A 24,300-nucleotide genomic window follows, 5' to 3' on the forward strand; every position below is an offset into this window, starting at 1 on the left:
TTTCTACCCAAAATTATCAGATTATCAGGAAGGTGCAAAGGTGGGATTCTACATAAAAAATCAGATTACATAGATATTGCGACTGATTAACAAACAACAAGCAGACTTGTGACTGTACACATTCTGGAAAAAAAAAATAAAAATGAACCTCTTGTGCACATTACGTCTATGATTTATTGGGGTTGATTCGATCTTTTCAAAGAAGTGAGGGAACCTAAGTATTGCAAATTGAGTGACGAGTGATGGTGTAAAGTTCATTTCCCTACTATATGTTCCACTCCAGCCTGCAAGTCCACCTCCTGCTAGAAAAATTCTTGCAGCTTTGAAGTAGACAACCTTAGCCTCAAACGGTAGCATTACCAGTTGAGTAATTCCAACACCAGGAAGACCTCCCCACCAAGCACAGGTGGTTGAGTCTTCACAAACAGCCAAACGGCCCCTTAAAATTATCCAGGCCAGTTAACCTCCTGAACTAACTTGTAGCTAGAAACCTCAGCTCCCTCTGGATCGCTAGCTTGGGTTCCATAAACATTACCTTTGACAGAAGAATTGAGTGAGCTTTTTCCAGTAACTCTAAGCAGCTGGATCCTTTCCCTATTCTGCAGTCAAGTTTCGCCAACTGCGACATAATTGCATATTGGGACACAAGATATGAAGTTAAGTTTTCACATCCATTGTATCTAGAACAAACCACTTTCACGTTATTTAAAATGAAGCAGATCTTATAAAGGTACCAAATACCCACAGAAATCCAGAAGAGGTTCTTTCAGTTAATCAAAGTTTGTGCAACTTTGTGAATGATCCTTTAGCTGGATTGTCAATTGTTGTGAAATGTGCCAACAATTCCAGTTTTGTAACCAATTTGCCAAGACAATATTCAACTTTGATGAGACAGGAATACATGCGGACCACAAAAACAACAAGTAAACCAATAAGAATCATTTGGTCGATCAAGTCATAATCTAAAACTGAAAAATCGCAGCAGGAATGAGGCACAGAAATCACATATGTTACTAAAGCTAAAATTTCTCCGAGAGATTAGAGATGCACCGGGCGAACATGAATATATTCAAACTAAACAGCTTGCTCAATCAAGTTTATTCCTTCCTGGAGCTCTATTATGTAAGTTTTACATCCTAAGAAGTAGCTATAACCAGCTTGCCAACATTAGTTGGCAACCTACAGTAATAGGTAAAACTTGCAGAGAAATATTCTTGAAACACTAGACTAAGGTCTGGTACAAAATTCATTAAACTTAATGTGCATTTTGTTGAGATTAATATTTCCATCTCCAATTTGGAAGTACTTCCATAACACATTCTTATTAAGAACCTCAAAAGCAGCTAGTATGAAAATACAATAAAAAGAGGGGAAAGTAATAGCTCCACTCACCTAGTTTGCCTTTCCACATTGCTTCTCCTCCTTCACATCTTTGTTTTTCTTTTGCTCTTTAACTAGAGCACCAATTTGAATCCCTCGGACAAGAAATCATCCCTGATAAAAGGTAAAAGGTAAGAGAGATAGTCCCAAATCAGGTTATTAAAATTTCAGGCATAAGTTGTGTCATATTTTACAATGGTATCTGCCAAAGGCCAAACCATTATGCATTAATATGCAATGTAAAAACTCCCAGGACCTAGTAGAAAAGAAAACAAAACTGTCCAACTGAAGTCAACGTTGTTAACTGTCAAGCATCCCAGTTAGTCATATTTTATAAGATTGTCTGCCCACTATAGTGGCAAAATCCAAAATTTATACATTGCTATGCAAAGAAGAAACCTCTTAAAACTTTTGTTAGGAGAAAACAACTACATAACAGCTAGAAGAGTAATTGTATATGGATAAAATGATCACTTATTAGTAATGATGAGAATTATATGAAAACCCCCTGATGTAAAGCTGCAAGTAACACGAACCAGAGCAATGAAAATTAGTTGATGCCTTGTTGACTGCCCAAGTATTTTACAAGTCAAAACCAGACAAGATACGCATAAAAAACTCATAGGGTCAAACAGAATAATATTCATTAGACTAACACTTCACCTTTTATTCTTGATAATCTTCTTTCCCCGTTTCTTCTCTTGTCCATGTTTTTCAACTGTTGTCGAACCATTAGGTGAAACAAGAGTCTCAACACACGGTTCAGCATAGAAGACAAAAGGCATACCATCTACCAGGACATTTTCTACAGTTCTCAAAGATAAATCATACCAAACCAGCTTCTTATCACTGCAATTCAGCAAAATCTTATCACCTTCCCTCGAATAGACAAGTGGCTTCAAAAAATCACCCTGCTCGATTGCTGGAGGACTGATTGAAAGCAACTTAGTCCACGATTCTTTCACGCCATAATCTTTCATCACCCAAATGACAACTCGAGACCTGTAAGCGCAAACCAAAGAAAGGCATCCATCAATGACATCCAAACTCATATCAACCCCCTTGATCTGAACCCCCTGAGGCATCGCCACCACATAATGCCCCTCATTTTCAACACTAAACGCCATGATCTTCACGGTGAACTGGTTATCAGATTCTGCCACTAGCGTGTGCAGCGCTCCGTTAACGTGCACGCGCCAGTGTCCCCTCAAGAAGGGCAGTGGGTAAGAGAAGTGCTCGAGTCTCCTCCACCGGTTTGACTTAAGCCCATAGATCATAGCCTCCGAATGCATCCAAACATGACTCCTCTCATTCCTAAATTCTACAATCCTTACAACCTTATAATCGTCGTTGGTCGAATCGTAGCCAAATCCGAACGTTGTCCTCGAGTACGACAACGGTTCAGCTGGATAATCAGCGCCGCACTCCGGCAAGGCCTTGTAATCCATCGAGAAAGGGTTCCACATGACTGGAGGCTCACTCATCACAAGAACGATACCGTTGCAGGAATTAGAAATTGCATCGACACTCTTGTAATAGAACGGCGGCTTGATAACCTGCGCCTTCTCCGGAGAGTCCAAATCGACCGAGTAAACGCCGAGGCCGCCGATTATGAGATTCCGGTGGGAATTTGAAATTAGGGACTGACGCAGGTGCAATTTGACGAAATTTGAGCTGTCGATGAGAAAGCACCACGATTTGGCGACGGCGCGGAGCCGCTTCAGGGATCTCACAGGTAGGCGGCGGAGGATGTCCTCGATTATCTCGAACGGTAGAGTAGACATTTTGTGCGAGTGAAATGAAATTAGGGTTGGGAAGTTCTTCGGGGGTAAGATTTGATTGATCGACAAAGTGCCGCGTCTAAAAGATGCTGTTGCGTGTGCGAGAGGATAAGAATTTGTACCAATTTCGTTGCCTTTTTACTTTCAACCTTCACATCATTTTCAATTTAAAATTCTTCCCCCACACTATTTATACTTTCTCAATTTTAATTATGAGTGTAAATTCGGTTAGAGGTATCGGGTATACTCCCACCTAATTCATTACCCGCGCGGATATCAGGTACCTGATACCCTCCTTATTCTCAAAGAGGGTCGGGTACGGGTATGAAGTTATAGAAAATTGTGGGTATCGGTTACCCGCGTCAGGTAATGCAGGTATCCGCATACCTGAGTTTAAATTCAATTACTCCATCCATTCCACTAATGAAGACACACTTTCATTATTGGGTTGTCCCAATAATAAAGACACACTTCCAAATAAGGAAATAATTAGGACTTAAGATACACTAATTAATTGTAGCTTAATTAAGGTATAAATAAGAAAAAAAAAACCCTACATCTATTTTCTACTGTCTCTCTCTCGGCCTCTTCGCCTCCCTCACGCCACTTTCTCTGTCTCTCTGCCTTCTCCGATCGACGGCGCCGACGCCGCGCCGCGACCGCCCTTGTCCGACCCCTCTCTCTTTCCCTCTCGGTTCTCCTTCATCTCTCTCGCTCTAGACCTCTATTTCTGCCGCCGCCGTCTCCTCCCTTCCGCCGCCTTCTCCGGCCGAACAACCGCTACCCATCCTCTCTCTTCTCCGGCGGATCTGGTTCTAGTGGCCGGGCTTTGCAAGGCGGCGGATCTGGGGGCTAGGGTTTGAAGTGAAGGTGCTGAGGCGGAAAGCGGATGGGGGACAGCCACGATTGCTCGCCGGATCTGCGCCGGGGAAGAAAGCCGGTGGTGGGCGGTCGCCCTCTCTCTCTCTCGTTTGGATTTGGTGTTTGTGGGTCATGAAAATCAGAGAAGCACCACTGCTCAAGCTCGCCGACGACGTTGGCGGTGGTGGCCGGCGATGATTCTGCCATGAAAGGGAGCGGCAATTTCGGGTTCAACTTTTTATTTTTTGGCTTCAATTTCATTGTGTTGCCCTTTCTGACTTTCGTGTAATACACTTGAAATTTGAATTTTTAAATCTGGATTGGAATGCACTTGGAATTTTTGGTTTGATTATGCAATTTGCTTGTGTGAGTTCACGGTTATGGTGATAATGGTGGTTGGCGGTGTTGTCGGCGGTGCAGTGGTGGTCGGCAGTGATGGTCGGCGGTGCAGTGGTGGTCGGCGGTGGTGTTCGGCAGTGATAATGGTGGCAGACACTTAAAATACAGTAAAAACAATCACTAACTATTTACTAATCAAATACACTAAGAAGGTGGGGGACCCTACTTTATTCTCTAATCCACCTCACCTTAACCTCCGTGCCCAAATGAAGTGTGTCTTCATTATTGGGACGGAGGGAGTAATTAATTAATTTTTATAATTATTCATTTTATTTTAATTTTGAATTTCTAATTCAGTTTCAAATTAACACAGACTGGGTCAGTCGGGAGTCAAGAGTATTCTATCCGATATTTTCATTTTTTTTTTTCTGAATAGAAGGACAAAATACCCGCGAAAATTGTGGACAAAATCCCCTCTAGTGGAACAAAATACCCTTAAAATTATAAGCCTTCAAAAAATTGCGGGAAATGTGGGTACCCGAATACCCATAGCGAATACCCGATGCGGGTATTCAAGTACCCAAACATGATACGCGGGACGGGTGAGGGTATGCATTTTGGGTGATTTTGCGGGTTGGGTACCCTTAATTTGTGGGTAGAGTACCCGACTCGACCCGAATTTACACCACTAATTTTAACTATTTATATATCTCACTGTTATAATATTCATTTTGTTTTGCATACACAATTTAAATTTCTTCACCTAAAAACTTTTTCATAATTTCTCAATTTTAATTATTTTATGCATCCTATTATCACAATACTTATTATATATATACACACACATATATGAAGAGGTTCAAATATGAACCATTATATAAATGAGAACGAAATAATATTTTCAGCCATTCAATCATCGAAATCTGTGGTGAATGCATCACCTGGATTTGAATTTTGTAGCGAGTGAATTTTTTAGTTTTTAATTAATACATTAATTTTAATAGCGGATGCATTGCTCTCACGTTTTAATGAACCACACACTAAGTTAATATGTATTGTGAATGTTGTTATGTGATGTTCTTTGAAGTTTTTCATGAAGCTTACAAAATTTATTACTCCCTCCGTCCCGCGAGTCTTGACACGTTTGGGTTCGGCACGGGAATTAAGGAGTTGTAGATTAGTGTTTTAAGTGTGTAATTAATAAAGTATAAAATTGATAAAGTATGAGAGATGAGGTAATAAAAGTGATAAAGTAGGAGAGAGAATATAATAAAGGTGATAAAGTAGGAGAGAGAAGGTAATAATTATTGATCAAAAAGGAAACGTGTCAAGATTCGTGGGACGGCCCAAAAAGGAAACGTGTCAAGACTCGCGGGACGGAGGGAGTACAAATAATCCATAATTTGCGTGAATAATCTATATTTGGAAAGATGTGTTTATGGGAAAAGATATGAACATAGATTCAAGGTTTAAGTCCCATGAAATGGAAGAACGTGAAAGAACAAGAACATAGTGTGTTATGAGTATTCATAGTTGATGTATATATGTGTTATATGTTCAATTGTTGCGTATGTTAAGATCTGCCTTGGTCTCAAGATAAGCTTTGCCCCGCCCGAAAGAAAAGAACTATAACAGGCATGAGCCTAAGGGAGATCACACTACTTAGCAGGAAAATGAAAAATATCCCAAACAAAAATCTCAACTCGAACTTTGAGAATGAGACTGGAAGTCTGCAAGAGGGCTTGAATACCTAGAATTTGAGGGTAATTACTGGAACTGAAACTTCAGTTGTGCAACCTCTAATTGTCCCTCTCTCCCCTCCTCAAATGGGAATTTCATAGTCACCATGCCAGAGCAAATGCTCAACATCTTTCAAATGTCCATGATGCAACATATGATGTCTGTGTCGATGACTCACGTGGCTGCTATAAACTAAGTAATTTGTTCGCTAATTTATTTGACACCGCAAGTGTACGAGTGTAACTGTGTATATTGGCAAGCAATATTGTATTCCACAGAGATTGATAACTAAGTAATTACTAATCTAAACTATTTTTCTTTATCCGGATTAATGGTAAATTTGGGTTGGTTTAAATAATTAAAATAAACAAGAACAATAAAAATCACACAAGATAGTAGATGAGAGAAAATCAAGAGATAAAGATATCCGAGAGCTTCGGTTTCAACATACTCAGAAAATCAAATAAATTTGGTTCAATTAATCATTCGATGACTCAATTCTTCATAAGACAATCAAGAATCAAGTCTATACCCCTGTGACATACAAACTGTAGATTACATGCAAGACTAACATTCCCGTATCACACTTAAATATGTAACTCCCAACAGTTCCTAGGATTAAAGCTCTCACACAAGTCTCAAGACCTCCCGGCTAATATTGACAAGTATGTTCCATGTTCTTAGTTCAAGCAATAATAATCATCTCCCTGTATCAAGTTAATGCCAATAATCATGCAAAATTGATGGTCAATCAATTAAGCAAACAATAAGCACAAGAATATGAAAAGGAAAGAACAAGTCTAGATTAATCAAACCAAATAAATCAGAAATCCATAATCTATTTACTCCCTAACCCTAGAACAAAAATTACTGGTCACACATTAACATATGAACTAGCAAAATAAACTTAAATGGAAAAGAAATAATTCAACAAATAAAATTATAGACAATAAATGAATCTTGCTAAGCTATGCGCCAACTCTTAAAGTCTTAGCTTCATTGTGTCTTTCTCAAGTACTTTAGTGTGAAAATAAGCACAAGAGCATAAAAATGAAAAAACAAGTCTAGATTAATCAAACAAAAAAAAAAAAACAAAAATTCATAATCTGTTTACTCCCTAACCTCAACAAAGATTACTAGCCACACATTGACATATGAACTAGCAAAATAAACTCAAAGGAAAAAGAAATAATTCAACAAATAAAAATGTAGACAATAGATGAATCTTGCTAAGCTATGCGTCAACTCTTAAAGTTTTCTCTTCCTTGTGTCTCTCTCAAGTTCTTCAGTGTGAAAATAAGAAAAAATCTGTTTTTTAAGCTTTCTTGGGGTATCTATATGTCTTAAGTATGAAAATAAAAGCCCTTCCATGTAAAAATCGAATTTTAGGTGAAAATTTGCAAAATTCTGCAAAAATCGAGCAAACCAGCGGCAGAAATTGACGGTTGCGCGACTAGGACACGCGTCGGTGTAAGCGCGTGCGGCCCAGTCATTGCGACCGTGCGACATGCCCTTGTGGGATGACTAAAATTTCTATATTGACAAGCGGACGCAGCACGCAGCTGCGTAAGTGGCCCACGTGTCCTCCTAGCGCACCCTATCTGAATGCGACTGCATGTCATGTGATACGTGGACTTCCTTTCGCCCGTTCAGTGTCCGAATTTAGTTCTGTTGCACATATAGAGTCTCGTATATTCATGAACTCTTCAAATCTTCCAAAAATAAGTCCAAAAACAACATCACCAACACCAGCAAGTACTCAAAAATCCTCACAACTAAGCATAAAATTTGACACACCAAAAGGCAAAAAAATGTATGTTTATCCACTATACGGTTCCTCCACACAGATGAGTAATTTAATGCGGCAGAGCTACGACGAGTTTGAAGAAATAGAGAAGTCAGACCTAAATGCGAAAGTCAAATTTAAAGAAGATACAAGACACCGAGCAGACTCAAAGATTGATAAGATCTGACCACCATTACCAGATCTAAAAGATAGAAACACGTGTAATTAAAATTGTATGTATCTTATGGGCTTAATGGGCCTTAGCTCATGGGCCCCATTATTAGGTTTAGAATATAACTTATAAATAAAAATAAATATTTAAATGTAAAGAGCATTGATTATCTACTCCATTTATTAAATAAATATATAAAAAGAGAAATTCTTTTTTCCTCTGCAAGTTTTACATTTTTTCCAGGTTTTTGGTTCGCTTTCTTTTCGCACCTGTGGACTGGGCTTCTCGAAAAGTCTATGAACCAAAGTCCATCCCAAAATTAATTTCGGCCTTGTTCGTATTCGAGACAAATGGGTTTGTGAGTAATATTTGAGAAAATGTCATCTCCAAACAAACGAAAAATCAAGTAAACTCCACCAAATAATTTTTTTTCTTTCTACAAAATGTAATAAACAAACACTTGCACAAAGGTAAGTTCAATATGGATAAATAATAAACAAGCACAGCTTGACAACATTTTAAATTCATTTAAATTGAAAAAATGTAAAACTATCAAAACATGTGTCATATCAATGTGACTCGATCAAAGATTCAAAACTCATTTAAACATAATTTAATTCGGCCACGTCAGCTCATAGATTAAGGATATGTATCATGAACTATCTATAATGTAACAGGTGAGATTCCTAAAGAACAAAACCAATAATGTCATGTAATAGGTGAGATGAAGGATTACACTTTATATATCATAAACGGACCATATGGCAGTTGAGTGACAAAATAAGGTGTCTATTAATTTAGGGGCGTTTATTTTTTATGATTAACTTTAATAAATAAAAATAATATGATTAATTTTTTATTTATTTTGGTTGATTAGAATTTTGAGATATTTCAAAGTTTTTGATAGGTTCTTCATTTAAACTAATTTTGTTTGATTCATATTTTATTGAAAAAATGTGATTGAAGAAAATTATAATAATAAAAATAAAAATATTCAATTATACAAAACAAAATAAACGCCCCTAAAGGGGAAAGCCATAGAACAAGTGGGATTTCAACTCGGAAGCCTATTATGGGTGAGATAGTGGTTGGATTAGAACGAAATTCAAATTTTATCCAATTCTCTATCGAATTAAGCTAGACTAATTTTGACACGGCCACAAATATGAAGTATTTTGTAAGATCATTAGCCATGTTCAGACACGTAAATTAAGGGTTTATTATTATTATTATTATTATTATTATTATTATTATTATTATTATTATTATTATTATTATTATTATTATTATTATTATCATCATCGAAATTCACCACGAACTAATAGTAATAATATAATGGCTGAATGTATAATGAACTCAGTTCATAAAAATTATTTGTCTTGAACTTGGGACTTTTATTGACATTGGATTGATATTCTTTATATTAGTTACCCATATTTCTCTATTTTTCATCGCATCCCAGAAAAGTAAACAAGAAAAAAGAAAAATTAAATATCCAATGTTCTATCCTGCTCACCTTATTTTTAAATCTAAAACTAACCTTTCCTTTTACAACAACTAAGGACATTTTGTTGAGTCAAACTATATCAATTTGGATTAACAATTCATGTAATTGAAAATTTTGGTGACTTCGGGGCCAATAGTTTCCAGTTGAATAATTTCTCACTTTCATATCCGATGATTTCGATCCATATCCAAATCTGGGTCCATGGATTAGTTGTTAATTAATTTCGTTAATGATGCCACACCTTCTTATAACTAAGTTTTTGTTTACCAAACTCCACTCCTATACACAACTTTTAAATCTCCAAGGAGAAAATTTGCACAAAAACAAAACCTTATACGATGGATTTGACTTAAAAAAATATTGATAGCATTGAACTATTGAGCTTATAGTCATAAGTTCATGTCTCCACCAATGAACTTCAACCATATAATTCCAATTTTGAATTCCTGGCTGTTTTCTTTCTCTTTCAGTTAATTGTTGCTCTGCTGTGTTTGTCGTTGGATATTGGCCAAAATACGAGAACCACAAACACCCAATATAGCCTTTCATGTACATAAGGAGTCGAAACCAAATGTTAATAAAATATTCAAAAAGACAACGAAATGCAACTTAATTGGTAAGAGTGTAAGACGTTTACTCTCTAATTATTACGGATAGGAACGAGGATTATTAGTGGTTCTCTTTTTTAAAAGCAAAGAAAAATATTCAAGTAACATGTTTATTTAACATTAATTTAGGAGTACAGTAATGAGGGGAAAAAGGATTATATATGCCAAATATAACAATTTCTTCAATGTCCAATTTCCTGCTCGTCGTGAATCCGAACATTCACCAAATCGGCAAGTTCGTTTATCGCATGTGGCCATGCCTTTTGGAATATTTATAGAGGTGACATAATTTATTTTGAGCTATCGAATAAATGTTTGAAATGTGGAACATCAAGTTGAGGGGGTATTGAGAATTGCATTATTGGGTTATATTTTGAGTAAGAATGTGTTGGTCCATACACGTCACCTAGAGCTAGAGGTTAAATTGTTATTTTCATGTTGCTATCGTTTGCCACGTTGTTGTACTTGGGTAGATCACGCCTACCCAGTTTGCACCTGGGGTAGGTGGATGCTTTCACATATCAATCGCCAAGAATTTGTTGTGATTTAATAAGAAAAATTACACATCATCACGAGTCTGGTAATTCAATAACAATCATTTCAATAATTAAGCGAATTCAGTGGTCCCTCTCCCCCAGCTTAAGAGCGAGATAGAGTGACCTCTTTTAAATTGTACATAGAGTTGTTTAAATCAATTTGGGTAATTTATTTTTTAAAATTGTGATAATTTAGAGTAAATTTATAAATTTGCTTAATAAGTTTATGGTTCAGAGTTCGTATTTATGAAATAGTGCAAATTTTATTTTCCTTAATTCATAAATTTTTTACAATGAATTTAGAATATTCAAAATAGACTCATTTTATATAATAGATGTGGCTTGTATAAAAACTACTTTTTATAGTATATAGATTAGTTATCGTGAAAATTATATTTTTCTTGAGAATGCGAGAAAATTACATTGAACGTATAATCGCAATCATTGTGAAATTATTTTACTAAAAAAATAAAATTTTCGCTCTATATGAGATTCAAACCTAGCTGGGTAATGTTACGTGGGATGAAACAATGTGTGATATTTTTACTGAAGATGACTATTAATTTATTATATATATATATATATATATGTATATAATGAAAGGATCCAGTGTAAACTCTATCTTACAGTGAAATTTATTATATATATATATATATATATATATTAATAAGTTAGAGATTCGAGTCATTAGGGGAAGGGGGGGGGGGATGGGATGGGGAACCATTATTGATAATCTTTTATAGAAAAATGAAAAAAAAATATCATATTTGGTAAGATATAATAAGAAAAGTGTTACGTTATCACACCTTTTAGGTGAAATACAAAATAAAAAGATATGAATAATAAATAATCTATTTATTAATTTATAAAAAATTATTTTTAAAACAAATAGTAATATATTAATATTTTCTCCGTTCCGTGAAGCTTGAGCAATCTATTTTCGACACAGGTTAGGTATGTTAAGTGTGATAGGTGAAAATGTGAATAAAAAAAAATTACTATCATAAAAAAAAAGCTCAAATTTTACGAAATAATTTTTAAAAAAATACTGCTCAAACTTTGTGGGGGAAGTATGTTGTAAGTATCTATCATACTTGGATAGCAAACGAGCCATTAAAAGTAAATATTCTCTCGATACATAGGAATGCAATATATGGAATTATAATGGTATACATTTGCCTAGTTAATTATAATTAAACCATTTTTTCTCGTTCTGATGAAAGCAATGATGAAATGGTTGAATAATTAGTTGAATCCATGAACTTAGGCAAATACCTCAATCAGCCCCAAACTGTTTGGAGAACGAAAGCAAGAATTCTCGTGGACAATAGGCATGCCACATGTATGACTATCATAATTGGTAATTGGCGTAAATTGGGAATGATTATAAACTAAATCAACTTTTTTATTACAACAAATATATAGGATTAATTATTTGATTTGATGGATGAAATGAAATGAAATGAATAGAATTAATAAAATTAATAAGATTTAGAAAATGATTAATTAAATAATTTCTTTAATTTTAAGATTATAAATAATTATTTAAATAAATGATTAAAGTGTGAGTAAAGTTATCCACACGAATTATCTAAATTATTTGTTTATTAGTACTGTCTATCTTTGCAAGGTGCACACGAATTATGTAAATTATTTTATTTATTAGTACTATCTATCTTTGCAAGGTGCAAGAATAATGCACATGTTGGTGCCAACATATAGTGCTAGTCAGTAGTCATTTAAGTTAATTAGTTGGAGCAAGCTAGTCAAAATATTTCACAGTGAAAATGATAGTATAAAAACCTGATTGCATAATTCCATACCATTTACAGACTAGGATGTGACATTTCACATTTGTAATAATATATATATACACCTACATGCTATGTTGTTACTACACAGGTTGGGAGGTGTATTCCTAACCATGTTATATACCATTACAAATCTACTAGCATGAAACAGATTTCTTTTTACGGCACATATATAATTATCTAAGAATATCCAACTGGGAGTCTAGTAAATAAGAAAAATAGCTCTAATTATTTTCAACTCAAGCAATATATACATAATATCATTTTAATGATGGAGTATCATTTTGGTGGAGCCCTGCATGTACTGCTGTCATGTACCATAAGGAATGATCGTGTCTGGGGTCACCTTAAAATCGACTGTGAAATTAATCAAATAGTCAAAAAATTACAAGTCTCATAAAAGTAAATTTAAATCAAAATAAGTCCGCTATAAAACAAAGTAATCAGCTGTGTCATATTACACAAATTCCCATCGGTCTTATCTCTATCCAAAAGTTAGTAGGAGTAATTTTATACGACCTTCCTACCATAAAATCAAAACAAAAGAAAAATAGAAATTGAAGAGTGACAAAATACTACAATTATTGTGAATATATACCATTCCAAGTAGCAGGGATGGGCAAGAACAACTAAAACTTTTCCTCACCGCATTATGTTATGCCAGCTTGTTAGTTGAAAGAAGAAAAGAAAAAGAAAAAGAAAAAAGGAAAAATCCTCATCATTTTGTTTTTGTATAGCGTCGTCACTGTATACATATTTCCTCTCCCACCCAAAATGAACGGCGGCGACGCGGTTGATGTGGATGACCCGAAGGCCCCACTTCTTCCGCTTCAAGATCCGACTGAGAGCGGATCACGGAGCTTCAATTCAATTATAAGATCCATTTTGACATTGAACAACTTTTTCATCCTGCTAGGGCCCTTATTCTGCGCCGTGATTTGCCTCTGCGTGGAGTTGAATGGCGGCGGCGCCACCAGCCGGAACATGCTGGGGGTGCTGGCGTGGATCTTCACGTGGTGGATGACGGAGGCGGTGCCGATGCCGATAACTTCGATGGCGCCGCTCTTCCTCTTCCCGTTGTTCGGAATCTCAACCGCCGACGACGTCGCCCATTCCTATATGGACGACGTCATCTCGCTTGTGCTTGGGAGCTTCATTCTCGCGCTTGCTGTTGAGCATTACAACATACACAGGAAGATTAGCTCTCAATGTAAGCCCGCCCCTCTCAATCTGCTATCTTTCTTTATTATTATTTTTAAAATTATCTATATTCCTTTTTTGTTTTTGATGGAAGTGAGCTTTTTTCTTATATTTATTTATATTTTCATAAATCTGTAGGAATGATTTGGTTAAAACTCGAAAAAAGTTGAATCAATTTCCCGAAATAGTCTTTATGTGCCTTTTATTACTTGTTAATATGCTGGCCACAAACCGTCAATGTTTTTTTTTTTTTGAGCCTCAACTGTCAATGTTTGATAATGAATGTTTTTACTACTGTGAAAATATTGTTAGTCAAATGAGATATTCTGTTCCAAAAATATCGTGTGTACCCACGTGTACCACTCTTCATTTCTTTTATATATAAATTATTTTTTATTTCATTTTAATTTATTATGCTTTTATATATTATAAGATATTAACAAGGGTTCACTCATCCATTAGGGTTTATAATTATTTTTTTATATTATTTGAATTAATAATAGATTATTTGGGTTCATTAATCAAAGTTAGGTATATATAATTTTTTAAATGTTTAATTTTTCAATGATTAATACTAATTAGAGTTTATAATAATTAATATAATAATTGTTTATTTTTATTAAAACAATTATAAAATAAAGAAATGAAGAGTGGTACACATGGTACACACAAATCTTGTGGGACAGAGGATCCATCTGATTGTTAGTACGTTGCTGTGAACAACAATTTTTATTCGTTTGTTAAATACACCAACTTTTATGGGTGATGAGTTGCATAGTGGTATGAGATTAATGTCCAAAAGAGTTTGGATTCTAGTTCTTCGTTGCGCAGTCTTTTAAATTTTTTATATTTATTTATATAATTTATATAAAAAAAGCAATTTTTATCCGGATTCGAATCCTTCATCGCACAATTTTTATATAAATTCTCTTTATTTACTTATTTAATTTACCCAAAAAAAACACAGCAACTTTTATTTGAGACTTGGTACTTCGTCTTCTGTTATGAATTTTTATTTTCTTTACCAAGTAAAATTATACTCTAAGTGTCCTTATAAAAGTATCAATTTCTAAAATGATAGTATGAGTTTTGATAAAGTAGTTGAATTTATTGTGAAAGGGGTTAAAGGTCCTATTTTATTGTGAGTGAAAAATTTATTAAAAGTAGACTGAATATATTTTATAAAGATGGACAAAAATAAACAAATTAAATAAATTTTATAAGGACGAAGAGAGTATAAAAGATTAAATTCGCAGAGGTTATATTTTTCATTTAGGAGTCCGATCCTTTTTTTGGGGACAAAGAACCAATAGATCGATAGGAAATAAAGATTTAAATAACTAGAATGTTCACAAGTTAGCCGATGTTTGGCTAATTTTATTTAAATAGTAGCTTATAAGCTCTAACAATATATAAGAAGTTTTGGAATTTAAAAAATATAAATTTTTTAAACACTTATAAATTACTTTAGATAACATGAGCTTTATAAAAATTTATACACTACATAGAGAACTTTAAGCTAGAAAGAAAAAAATAAAGAGAATTAAACTTAAAAGGATATATAATTGAAATAAATATGATTGTTACATATAAAATTGTGAAAAAAATAAATTGAGTTAAGAAACTTATCTTTTGATAGAGCTTATTTTTATTGTCTATAAATTGTTTAAAAGCTTATTTTGTCAAATATTTTTAAAAACTTTATGAAATAATTTAAAGAGTTATAAATTCAGCCACACGCCATATATATTACTACACCTTTCTTCGTTCCTTTTGTCCCTCGAGATCATTTCCGAGGATATTGTTTTTAATAAGTTTATTTAATAACTTTTCGAAAAAGTTTTTGATAAGTTTTCCCATGGGAAGTCCTTTACATTAATTAATTAGTACTTACCAGGGCCCCAGAGTCAGCAATATTTTCTCCCAAAAGGTCCCTCTCACACCAATATGGCAATACATATATGTAACATATATACATAATAGTTTTCGTTTAAATCCATCATTTTAATGTGTGATATCTTATAAAGAACCGACTGGTGTTATTAATGACTTCAGATATTGGAATGTAAGGCATCTATAGGTTGGTGTGGCACAAAAAGAAATTAACCCAAAGTTTTACCCGATGATCATCGACCAAATATTCATTTTCTTTATGAAAAATTGGCGAGGGATTTTTTTTTTTTTTTCTATGTAATGTGAATCCGTACTCACTACTTTTGATATGTAATGAGTAAACTCAATTCACATATCAATAGTTTGTAAATCATATGAATCTTTAAAAAAATCAAGTGAGATGTGACCGGCTTAGACCGATAGACAGATGTAATAATGTATGAATATATTTGCAGATAACAATATTATTCTGCGGCGAACCACTGAAGCCGCCCCTTCTTCTCTGGGGATATGTGGGACGACAGCATTCGTGAGCATGTGGATGCACAACGTGGCGGCGGCGATGATGATGATGCCCGTGGCAACCGGAATTCTGCAGCGGTTGCCGACGGGTGACGATCAGTCGGAGCTGGTGTCGAAATTCTGCAAGGCGGTGGTGCTGGGGGTGATATACGCGGCGGCGGTGGGCGGGATGAGCACCCTCACGGGGAAAGGTGTCAACCTGATATTGGTGGGGATGTGGAAGAGCTATTTCCCTGAAGCCGATCCCATCGCTTCAGCACTTGGTCTTTTCTTTGCTTTTCCTCTGGCCTTGCTCATCTTCGCCGCGCTCTGGGCCATTCTTTGCTTACTCTACTGTAGAAAGGGGACCAGTAAAGCGCTGTCTGATTATTTGGACAAGGCCCATTTGAAGACAGAGCTCCAGCTGCTTGGTACGCCCAATTCTTCTTCTTACATCATACCATACCAATTTAAGGAAAATATTATTTTATTCACCAATTAACATTGGAACATTTTCACAATTAACACATACCGTACGTTATAATATCTTATCTCATCAGTTAAGAAAGTCAACTTCTTTCTTTTTCTACCTTTTGGAGCCAATACCGATCGATTCGCTATTAATCGATGGAATTTGAGATCATGACCCAGATATTCTTGGCTTAAACTACAAAACCGTCAACCAATTTCTCAATTCAGCATCTATTTTGCGTCATTAGGATTCTGTGACTACTTGATGTGAATTCCAGCACCAAATCGGTGTTTGATTAGGAAATTAATTCCAGTCATGAGGATTTGATCGTGGTCTCAATTTCAACGACTTCTGATTAATAGGTTGGAATTGATGCTACAAGAAAGAAAGTTAGCTCCTTTTTTTTACTTGGGCCGGGGGAAGGGAGCCGTGGGGTTCGAACCTTAAATTTAAGGGATAATTGCCACCTAAATACACAAACTTTGCCAAAAAATATATTTGACGCGAAGTTAGGATTTTACATTTTAATACACCAACTTTCGTTGTTGTCCAAATTTGACACGACTTAATTCTTAAAAATTCAAAAAACAACCCCTTTTGTAAATAATTATACAAAGACCCACTTATGTTATTATTTGGGACATTTAAACCAAAATAAAATATTTCCTTATGATGTTTTTTTTTAATCTTTGATCCGCGCCCTAAAATGGTTTAAAAGAAAACATCATAAGGAAATATCTTGTTTTGGATTATTTAAATGTCTCAAACTATAACATAAGTGGGTCTTTGTATAATTATTTACAAAAAGGGGTTGTTTTTTGAATTTTAAGAATTAAGTCGTGTCAAATTTGGACAACAACGAAAGTTGGTGTATTAAAATGTAAAATCCTAGCTTCGCGTCAAATATAGATTTTTCGCAAAGTTTGTGTATTTAGGTGCAATTTTCCCTAAATTTAATTATTTATAAATTGAAGTCTGCACCGCTTGGATGTCTCTTCCAGACAGAAATAGGAAGTTAACTTATTCAGTTCTCATAGGGTGGAATTGTTAACATTAATGATAATATTGGTACTATTATTTTGTAATTTTGCATACGTTAGGGTAAATTATGAAAAATACAAACGTTATGGTACAAATTAAATGATATTTCCCTTTTAACACTGATTTTATTAAGCATTAGTTTATGATGATGATGATGATGATGCAGGTCCAATGGCTTTTGCAGAAAAGATGGTACTTGCTCTATTCTCGGTGAGTTACACTTACACACACCATATAAGATCCGTTCATTGCTATAATCTCGTATTCCATTATTGTCAAATTGGTATTTCATATTTGCATCGACATCTATTGATAGAAATCATGAACATTTTGTTGAGTTGTGAATTCAGATTTTGGTAGTGTTGTGGATGACACGGAACATAACGGATGACATAGCCGGTTGGGGATCTCTGTTCGGCGACCCGCGTAGGCGACGGAAACCGCCAGTGTAAGCCCACCACAATATCAATTATATATTCCAATCTCAGTCCATCGAATTTCATGCTTCAAATGTGCGAGCAGGTGATGGTGGCCACGCTACTATTCATAATCCCAAACAAGAAACAGGCAGGTGAGAAGCTAATGGACTGGAACAAATGCAAGAAGCTGCCGTGGAGCATCGTGCTGCTGCTGGGGCAGGCTTCGCCATCGCCGAGGGCGTCCGCACCAGCGGCCTGGCCGACGTGCTGTCGGAGATGCTGGCCTTCCCTGGAGGCGGCGCCCTACTGGGCCATAGCCCCCGCGGCCGGCATTGTCAGCGCCGTCATCACGGAGTTCCCCTCCAACAACGCCACCACCACTCTGGTGGTGCCCCTCTTGATCCAGATTGCAAAGACGATGCATCTCCACCCGCTGCTGCTCATGGTCCCCGGTGCCATCGGGGCGCAGTTCGCCTTCCTGCTGCCGACGGGGACGCCCTCCAATATCGTCGGATTCAGCACGGGTCACATTCAGATCAATGATATGGTGCTCGCGGGGACTCCCCTCAAAGTTGCTGGCATTCTTGCTCTTTCCATTCTCATGCCTACCCTCGGTAATCAATTCTTCCTTTTCATAATCATTACTATTATTTTCGTTTTAATCAATCTCACGAATTTCACATTTGTTTCCAGATATTAACCAGAAAATATGTGTTACGTTGCAGGGGTGTATGTTTTTGGTACAGATGAGCCAATGCTTAACTTTTCAAGGAGTCGAATGTAGCAAATTCGGGTCTACCGTCCAAGTTTGGCTCCGACCGATTTCTTGTATATGTATATTTTTTGGGATGTATGTATTCTTCTTTATTTTCTAAATTGTATCTATTTATAAATTAAAAACAAAAAGAAAAGAAAAAGAGAGCGTCCAGTTCAAATTATGACGAGTATATCAAGGTTGAAATCTGCGTTTATTTTATTTATTTATAAACGGGAAAAGCTTGCCTTTGTTGTTATGCTTTATTGATATCCTATTTTGCTATGTCAAGTATTATGATTATGACCATTGTACACAGGGGATTAGATTCATAATTTAAGTGTATTTCGGGTAGTTCTGAAATGTATATCTGAACAAGATTTTACTTTTAGATTCAAGAAAAGTTGAAGTTAATAAAATCTAGCTAAGTACTATAATAATGAAACCATATGCCTTAGCTCGTAGTTTTCAGAGGTATATTTCTTTTTATGAACAAAGTTGCTAGTATATTTCTTCATTTCACCGAGTAACATCCAAGTGAAAATCAACACTACATAATCAAAAAATATTTCACCAATTCTTTCTTGCAATCTAAAGGTTCCTTGTACCTTAAAGCTGTGTTTTTTTTTTTTTTTTTCTTTCTATTGATAAATTTATAATGAGAAAATAAAGAATAATAAAAATCCTGCGGATCTTGGTTTCACCCCTTTATATTTTAAAGGACCCCAAGTGATACAACTTGCAAATTTTGCCATTGATGAATACAACAAAGCCCACAATTGGTGTTGATCGCCAATGAGGAAGGAAGTGTTTATGAGCTTTTCGTTGCGACAGCCAACGCCAAAGAGTTGCGCACTTACCATATCGATCTCTCACTTGCTAACAATGTCCCTTTGCACTTGTTTCAATCAGTTTCTACAACTTATATATGGTTTGTAAAGATTTTTTTTTACTGTATTTAATTTGGATGGCCATTTTGTGATTTGTGGTTTCATACTAATACATCAAAATCAGGAAAATTTGATTTATCCGTGTCATCCCACAAATTCTTAACTTTTGATTTGAGTATGAGATAAATAGATAAAAATAATTTAAAAGTAATTAATTTATTATTTGTTTTAATGCATTAGTTATTTTTAACTTATTTGGCATCTCATCGTTTACATACTCAATTTTATGATTTATCAATTTACCATATCACTCAATTAGACACCATAGATAATTGAGTCATAAATTTGGATGAACTGGTATATATGGACCTCGTGCCGGATCCAATATACATACATGTATAAAAATCTAAGAGATAATATAATACATATTGTTTTAATAATTGTACTATCCACGTTAATTGGATAATATTTACAACAATTTATTATATTAGTTTGTTTAATTTGTATTATTTTTGTTCTATTTTATTTTCTCATATAATTTTCAATGTTGAATTGAGTCAATCCTCAGGTTTTAAAATAAAATTATGAAATTATTAATAATAAAAATTAGTTTATTTTTTAGAAGATGAAACAATTTTTTTAAAAAGCCGCATAAAGGTAAGTCTTTTATATACTTTCAATGTACTTGTTGTTGAATTCGTGGAATGCGAACAACTATTTATATAGTAATGATTGAGTTCTAATTCGAAGCTCATTTAAAATTCTACTTGGACATAAAATGAATGTAAGGAATGCTCAAACTCCATACAAATACTTTCAGATGTCATACTTCAACAAATTCAACCCCTCCTAACAATAAATCATGAATTCCACCCCTGTATTGGGCCAATGAGAGGGCAACCATTGCTTTATTTCTGTCAAGACATTATGAGTTCTCTTTCATGCAAGTCATTATAAGTTCCATTTTACTTGAAAACTAGTAAATTATTTTTCATCGAAGCAAAAGATCATTTGAAACATGGATGCAAGTCATTATGAGTATCTTTCAAAATTCAAAGCATGGGTGCAATAAATTGAATATCTCAATTTTAAGTGGAGCTTTTGAAAAGATATTGTAAAGAGTTATGGTTACAATTGGTTCAATTGTTTATTTATCTTACTATTTATAACATATATTATTCATTGTTCAGGCTTGATTGTACAAAACAATTATAGATGGAGAGCCCAAGATATAAGAAAGATTCAAGTTCGAGCATGTGTGGTCCATTATGAAAGATTTTATGAAGTTTGATTGTACTCACAAAAGTCTTCATTCCATTAAGAAACAACATCAGAATCCTCAATCTCACATGATGATTTGTCTCTTTTTAGTATCAATTTAAGTGATAGCAGCGGCAGAGATTGTGGACCAACACACCGTCCAGATGGTGTAAAAAACTAAAAGTAAGAGATAAAAAATTGAAGATATGTCTGATTTTCTAAAAACAATTGATCATAGAAATAAGTGACTTGAAGTTCTAATGGATAACTCATCCAGAAAAAGGGTCAGATCTTTGCAACTACAACTGCAAAATATTGAAACAAAAAAATAAGTTCTTGCATTTCGTAAGTGAGAAGCAAATAATAAATTTTTGATGATTGACACAAACAATATTTCTAGTCTCATTTGACGTTATTACTTCAATCAAGAGCAAACAAGAATCATTTTAAAAAGATAAGACAGTTCAAGTTCAAGCGGTGCTTTCAATATGTTTAGGGACGATTTCAAAATTTTGGATGGAGGACTTGGAAGTGATATCGGAGGATCTGAAAGCGATCTTGGACCTTAGTAGGATTGAATGCATTTAATGTTATTGTATTTCCATTTTTTTAATTTTATGTTGTTGCAATTTCTTCTTTTATATAATGTTGCGTCGAGGCAACCCCTCTATTATTGTCACCATTTTATATTATTGTATTTTTTATGTTGCTGTAATTTTAGAATTTTATATAATGTCTTTATTAATTTTGTAGTTGTATGTTATTAATTATCAAGGATAAATGACAATACAATGAAACTTAAAACTCTAGATATAATCTATTTAAAATATATTAATAATTGAAACTAAATATAAGTAATTATTTGAATAAATAAATATTATATAAAATATGTAAAACTGAAAAAATAATTTTACAATTAAAACAAGATAAATTAATAATAACATGTGAAAGAGAAAACAAGAAAACAAATGTGAAAAAGACCAGCTACGAGATGAAACAATACGCCGGTCCAACTATTGGGATTGTTCATTTACTGTAAAATGTGGTGAAGATTACAATGTTGTTGAAAAGGTAGCACCCAAAACGCAATAGTAAAGAGCCGCAGGGATGCTCTCAACGAGTATTTATATTATGTGTTATTAATGCTTACTTTATAATATATGCTCGAATCTTATTGAGATTTATAATTAATTATTGTAATAATTTATATTTAAATCTTGAACTAATTATTACTATATTCTGAACTATCGAATTTTTTTTTTTTAAATCTTAAACTATTGATTTTGTATCAATTGTATCATTCAATCATTTTTTTGCTCCAGAAAATTGACATGGCCGCTCGTTGGACGAAATTATTTTTCTTTAAATTTACATTGTACAAAAAGACATCGTTTTATGCCTTACTATTTGAAAATTTAAAGCGTGAAAAATGGACTAAGGGTACAATTGATACAAAATCGATCGTTTAAGTTTTGAAAAAATATTTTGATAGTTCAAGATATAATTGATAGTGAGAAATTAAAATAATTTGGAGTCTAAAGTGGTATTTATCCTTAATTAACTAGATTTTTTTATATATTTAAATAAATTAGGATAATTAGTGGGTATTAATATGTGAATTTGAGACAATACCAAACTTTACCTAAAATTATTTTTAAAATATCTAATTATAAATAATAACGTAAAGTGATTTTTAATTAAATTTCAAATAAATTAGGATAATTAAAATATCTAATTATAAATACCCAATTTTATGAATGTGTAGTATTCAATATACAGTATATTGAATACCACACATTCATAAAATTGGGGAGCCTAAACAACAATATCACTTGTTGTTTTGAACAATATGGCAACTTAACTACGGAGAGTCGGAGACCTAATTCCCGATTCATGAGTAATCTCAGAAATTAGAATAGAGAAAAAATAGATTTTTAAGTAGCTTTCGACAATAAAAATAAAAAATACATGAAAATTATTACTCCCTCCGTTCTATTTCAAATGACTTAATTTTTTTTTTGGTTATCACACCACCACTTTACACCTTTATAACACATTTCTTAATCTTCGTGTTCAATTTTTTTGGGTCATTTGAAGCAGGACGGGGAGACTGGAGAGTATTACCGATTTTTTTAGGGCTAATGTGCATGTGGTCTCTTTTATTCTCACATATGTTAAGTTTTTGTTATAAGAAAGTGACTACTTTGATATATTAGCTCCTTTTGAAAAGCTTGTAATTTGGATTTTTTACATTTTCAATTTTTGTCGTCATACGCTCGCTTCTTGATTGTGTCAACTTCTCGACTGGAGTACTCTTGCCTCCGAACAAAATTAAAAACATGGACGAATAACCTAGATCATGAACTTCATAAGCTCTTGATTAATTTTGAATTTCAAAAGTATTATAATGGTAGAATTGATAAACATTAAAAAGATTAGGATAAATTTGATAAATATTCTAATTTATTTTGTAAATTACGTGAAAATATTTTTTTTTCCACTTAAGCATCAAAATGAGGAATGAGATTCAGTGTACCATACTTTATGTCTCACTTTTAATTTTGTTTATTTTCTTATTTATTTTTTCTTCAATTTTAGCTTTGTATGCTTTAGTTTAATTTTGTGATTATTAACCAGGGTTTATTCCATCAATTTTGGGTATATAATTATCTTTTGTCATTTAATTTCACTTTTATTAGCTAATAATAGATTGATAAATTCAAAGTGATGGTATATACTTTTTAAAAAAATTAATTTTTTGAAATAAAAATTAAATATAATTCATAGTATTATAATAAATTTTATTTTTATAAAAATATTTTTAAAATAATAGATATAAACATGAGACACAGTGACACTCATAAAATTATAGGACACTGGATCTCATCCTTCAAAATGGCGTTCCTTTTATGACCGAAAATATATTTTCTCCTCGAGCATAAAAAAGACATCATTCTGGTACCCAAAAAATAATAAAGCGACATTGTTTTATGTTCATGTGAAAGATATTTTTCACATAATTTACAAAATAAATCAAATGGAGTAATTTTGGGACATACCAAAATAAATAATTAATTGGCTATAATTAGATGGGGCGGATGAAATAATACATATATGATTTTCTTAATTGCAATTCAAGCTCATCATTTGATGTGCATCATACATTTATACTTACCCGCCTTATGTGGATTTGATTTGCTGAATGGAGTAATTAATAATGATTAGATTTCTTTGATTGCAATCTCATCCTCGCAATTATATTTCATTTCCTCACCACAATTACGAGTAATAAATTTGTAATATAGGCGTGTGAGGGTTGGCCACCCGCAACTATAAATACAATATTCAG

At 33.8% G+C, this 24,300-nt stretch overlaps 2 protein-coding genes across 4 annotated transcripts; one reads left to right on the top strand and one right to left on the bottom strand.

Annotated features, from left to right (window-relative positions):
• On the bottom strand, positions 1-3,365 carry LOC130985882 (F-box protein CPR1-like). 3 transcript variants are annotated; one of them, XR_009089109.1, is made up of 4 exons: positions 2,044-3,339; positions 1,393-1,494; positions 746-881; positions 1-619 (listed from the first exon to the last, which is right to left on the bottom strand). XR_009089109.1 is itself a non-coding variant. In XM_057909047.1 (2 exons), exons 1-2 carry the CDS (start codon positions 3,162-3,164, stop codon positions 1,455-1,457), a joined length of 1,161 nt encoding a protein of 386 aa, XP_057765030.1. In that variant the 5' UTR covers positions 3,165-3,339; the 3' UTR covers positions 1-1,454. The 3 variants fall into 3 exon arrangements, 1 of the variants encoding a protein (XP_057765030.1); XR_009089108.1 differs by lacking the exon at positions 746-881 and having other exon boundaries at positions 2,044-3,365; XM_057909047.1 differs by having other exon boundaries at positions 1-1,494.
• A 9,635-nt stretch (positions 3,366-13,000) lies between these two features.
• On the top strand, positions 13,001-19,043 carry LOC130985883 (tonoplast dicarboxylate transporter). The gene is given in 10 exon segments (XM_057909048.1): positions 13,001-13,715; positions 13,717-13,731; positions 16,070-16,112; positions 16,115-16,546; positions 17,795-17,838; positions 17,979-18,074; positions 18,151-18,256; positions 18,259-18,335; positions 18,337-18,661; positions 18,773-19,043. Coding segments are annotated over 10 exon segments (1,617 nt in total). The 5' UTR covers positions 13,001-13,295; the 3' UTR covers positions 18,832-19,043.
• Positions 19,044-24,300: the final 5,257 nt, after the last annotated feature.

This window comes from Salvia miltiorrhiza, chromosome 5, assembly GCF_028751815.1.
Source record: "Salvia miltiorrhiza cultivar Shanhuang (shh) chromosome 5, IMPLAD_Smil_shh, whole genome shotgun sequence".
Taxonomy (NCBI): Eukaryota; Viridiplantae; Streptophyta; class Magnoliopsida; order Lamiales; family Lamiaceae; genus Salvia; species Salvia miltiorrhiza.

Excerpts from the sequence above, each read along its gene's own strand:
- LOC130985882 (XM_057909047.1), bottom strand. The coding sequence starts at position 3,164 with ATGTCTACTCTACCGTTCGAGATAATCGAGGACATCCTCCGCCGCCTA. Across the intron at positions 1,495-2,043 it reads AAGATTATCAAGAATAAAAG|GGATGATTTCTTGTCCGAGG; the intron begins GTGAAGTGTTAG and ends ACCTTTTATCAG.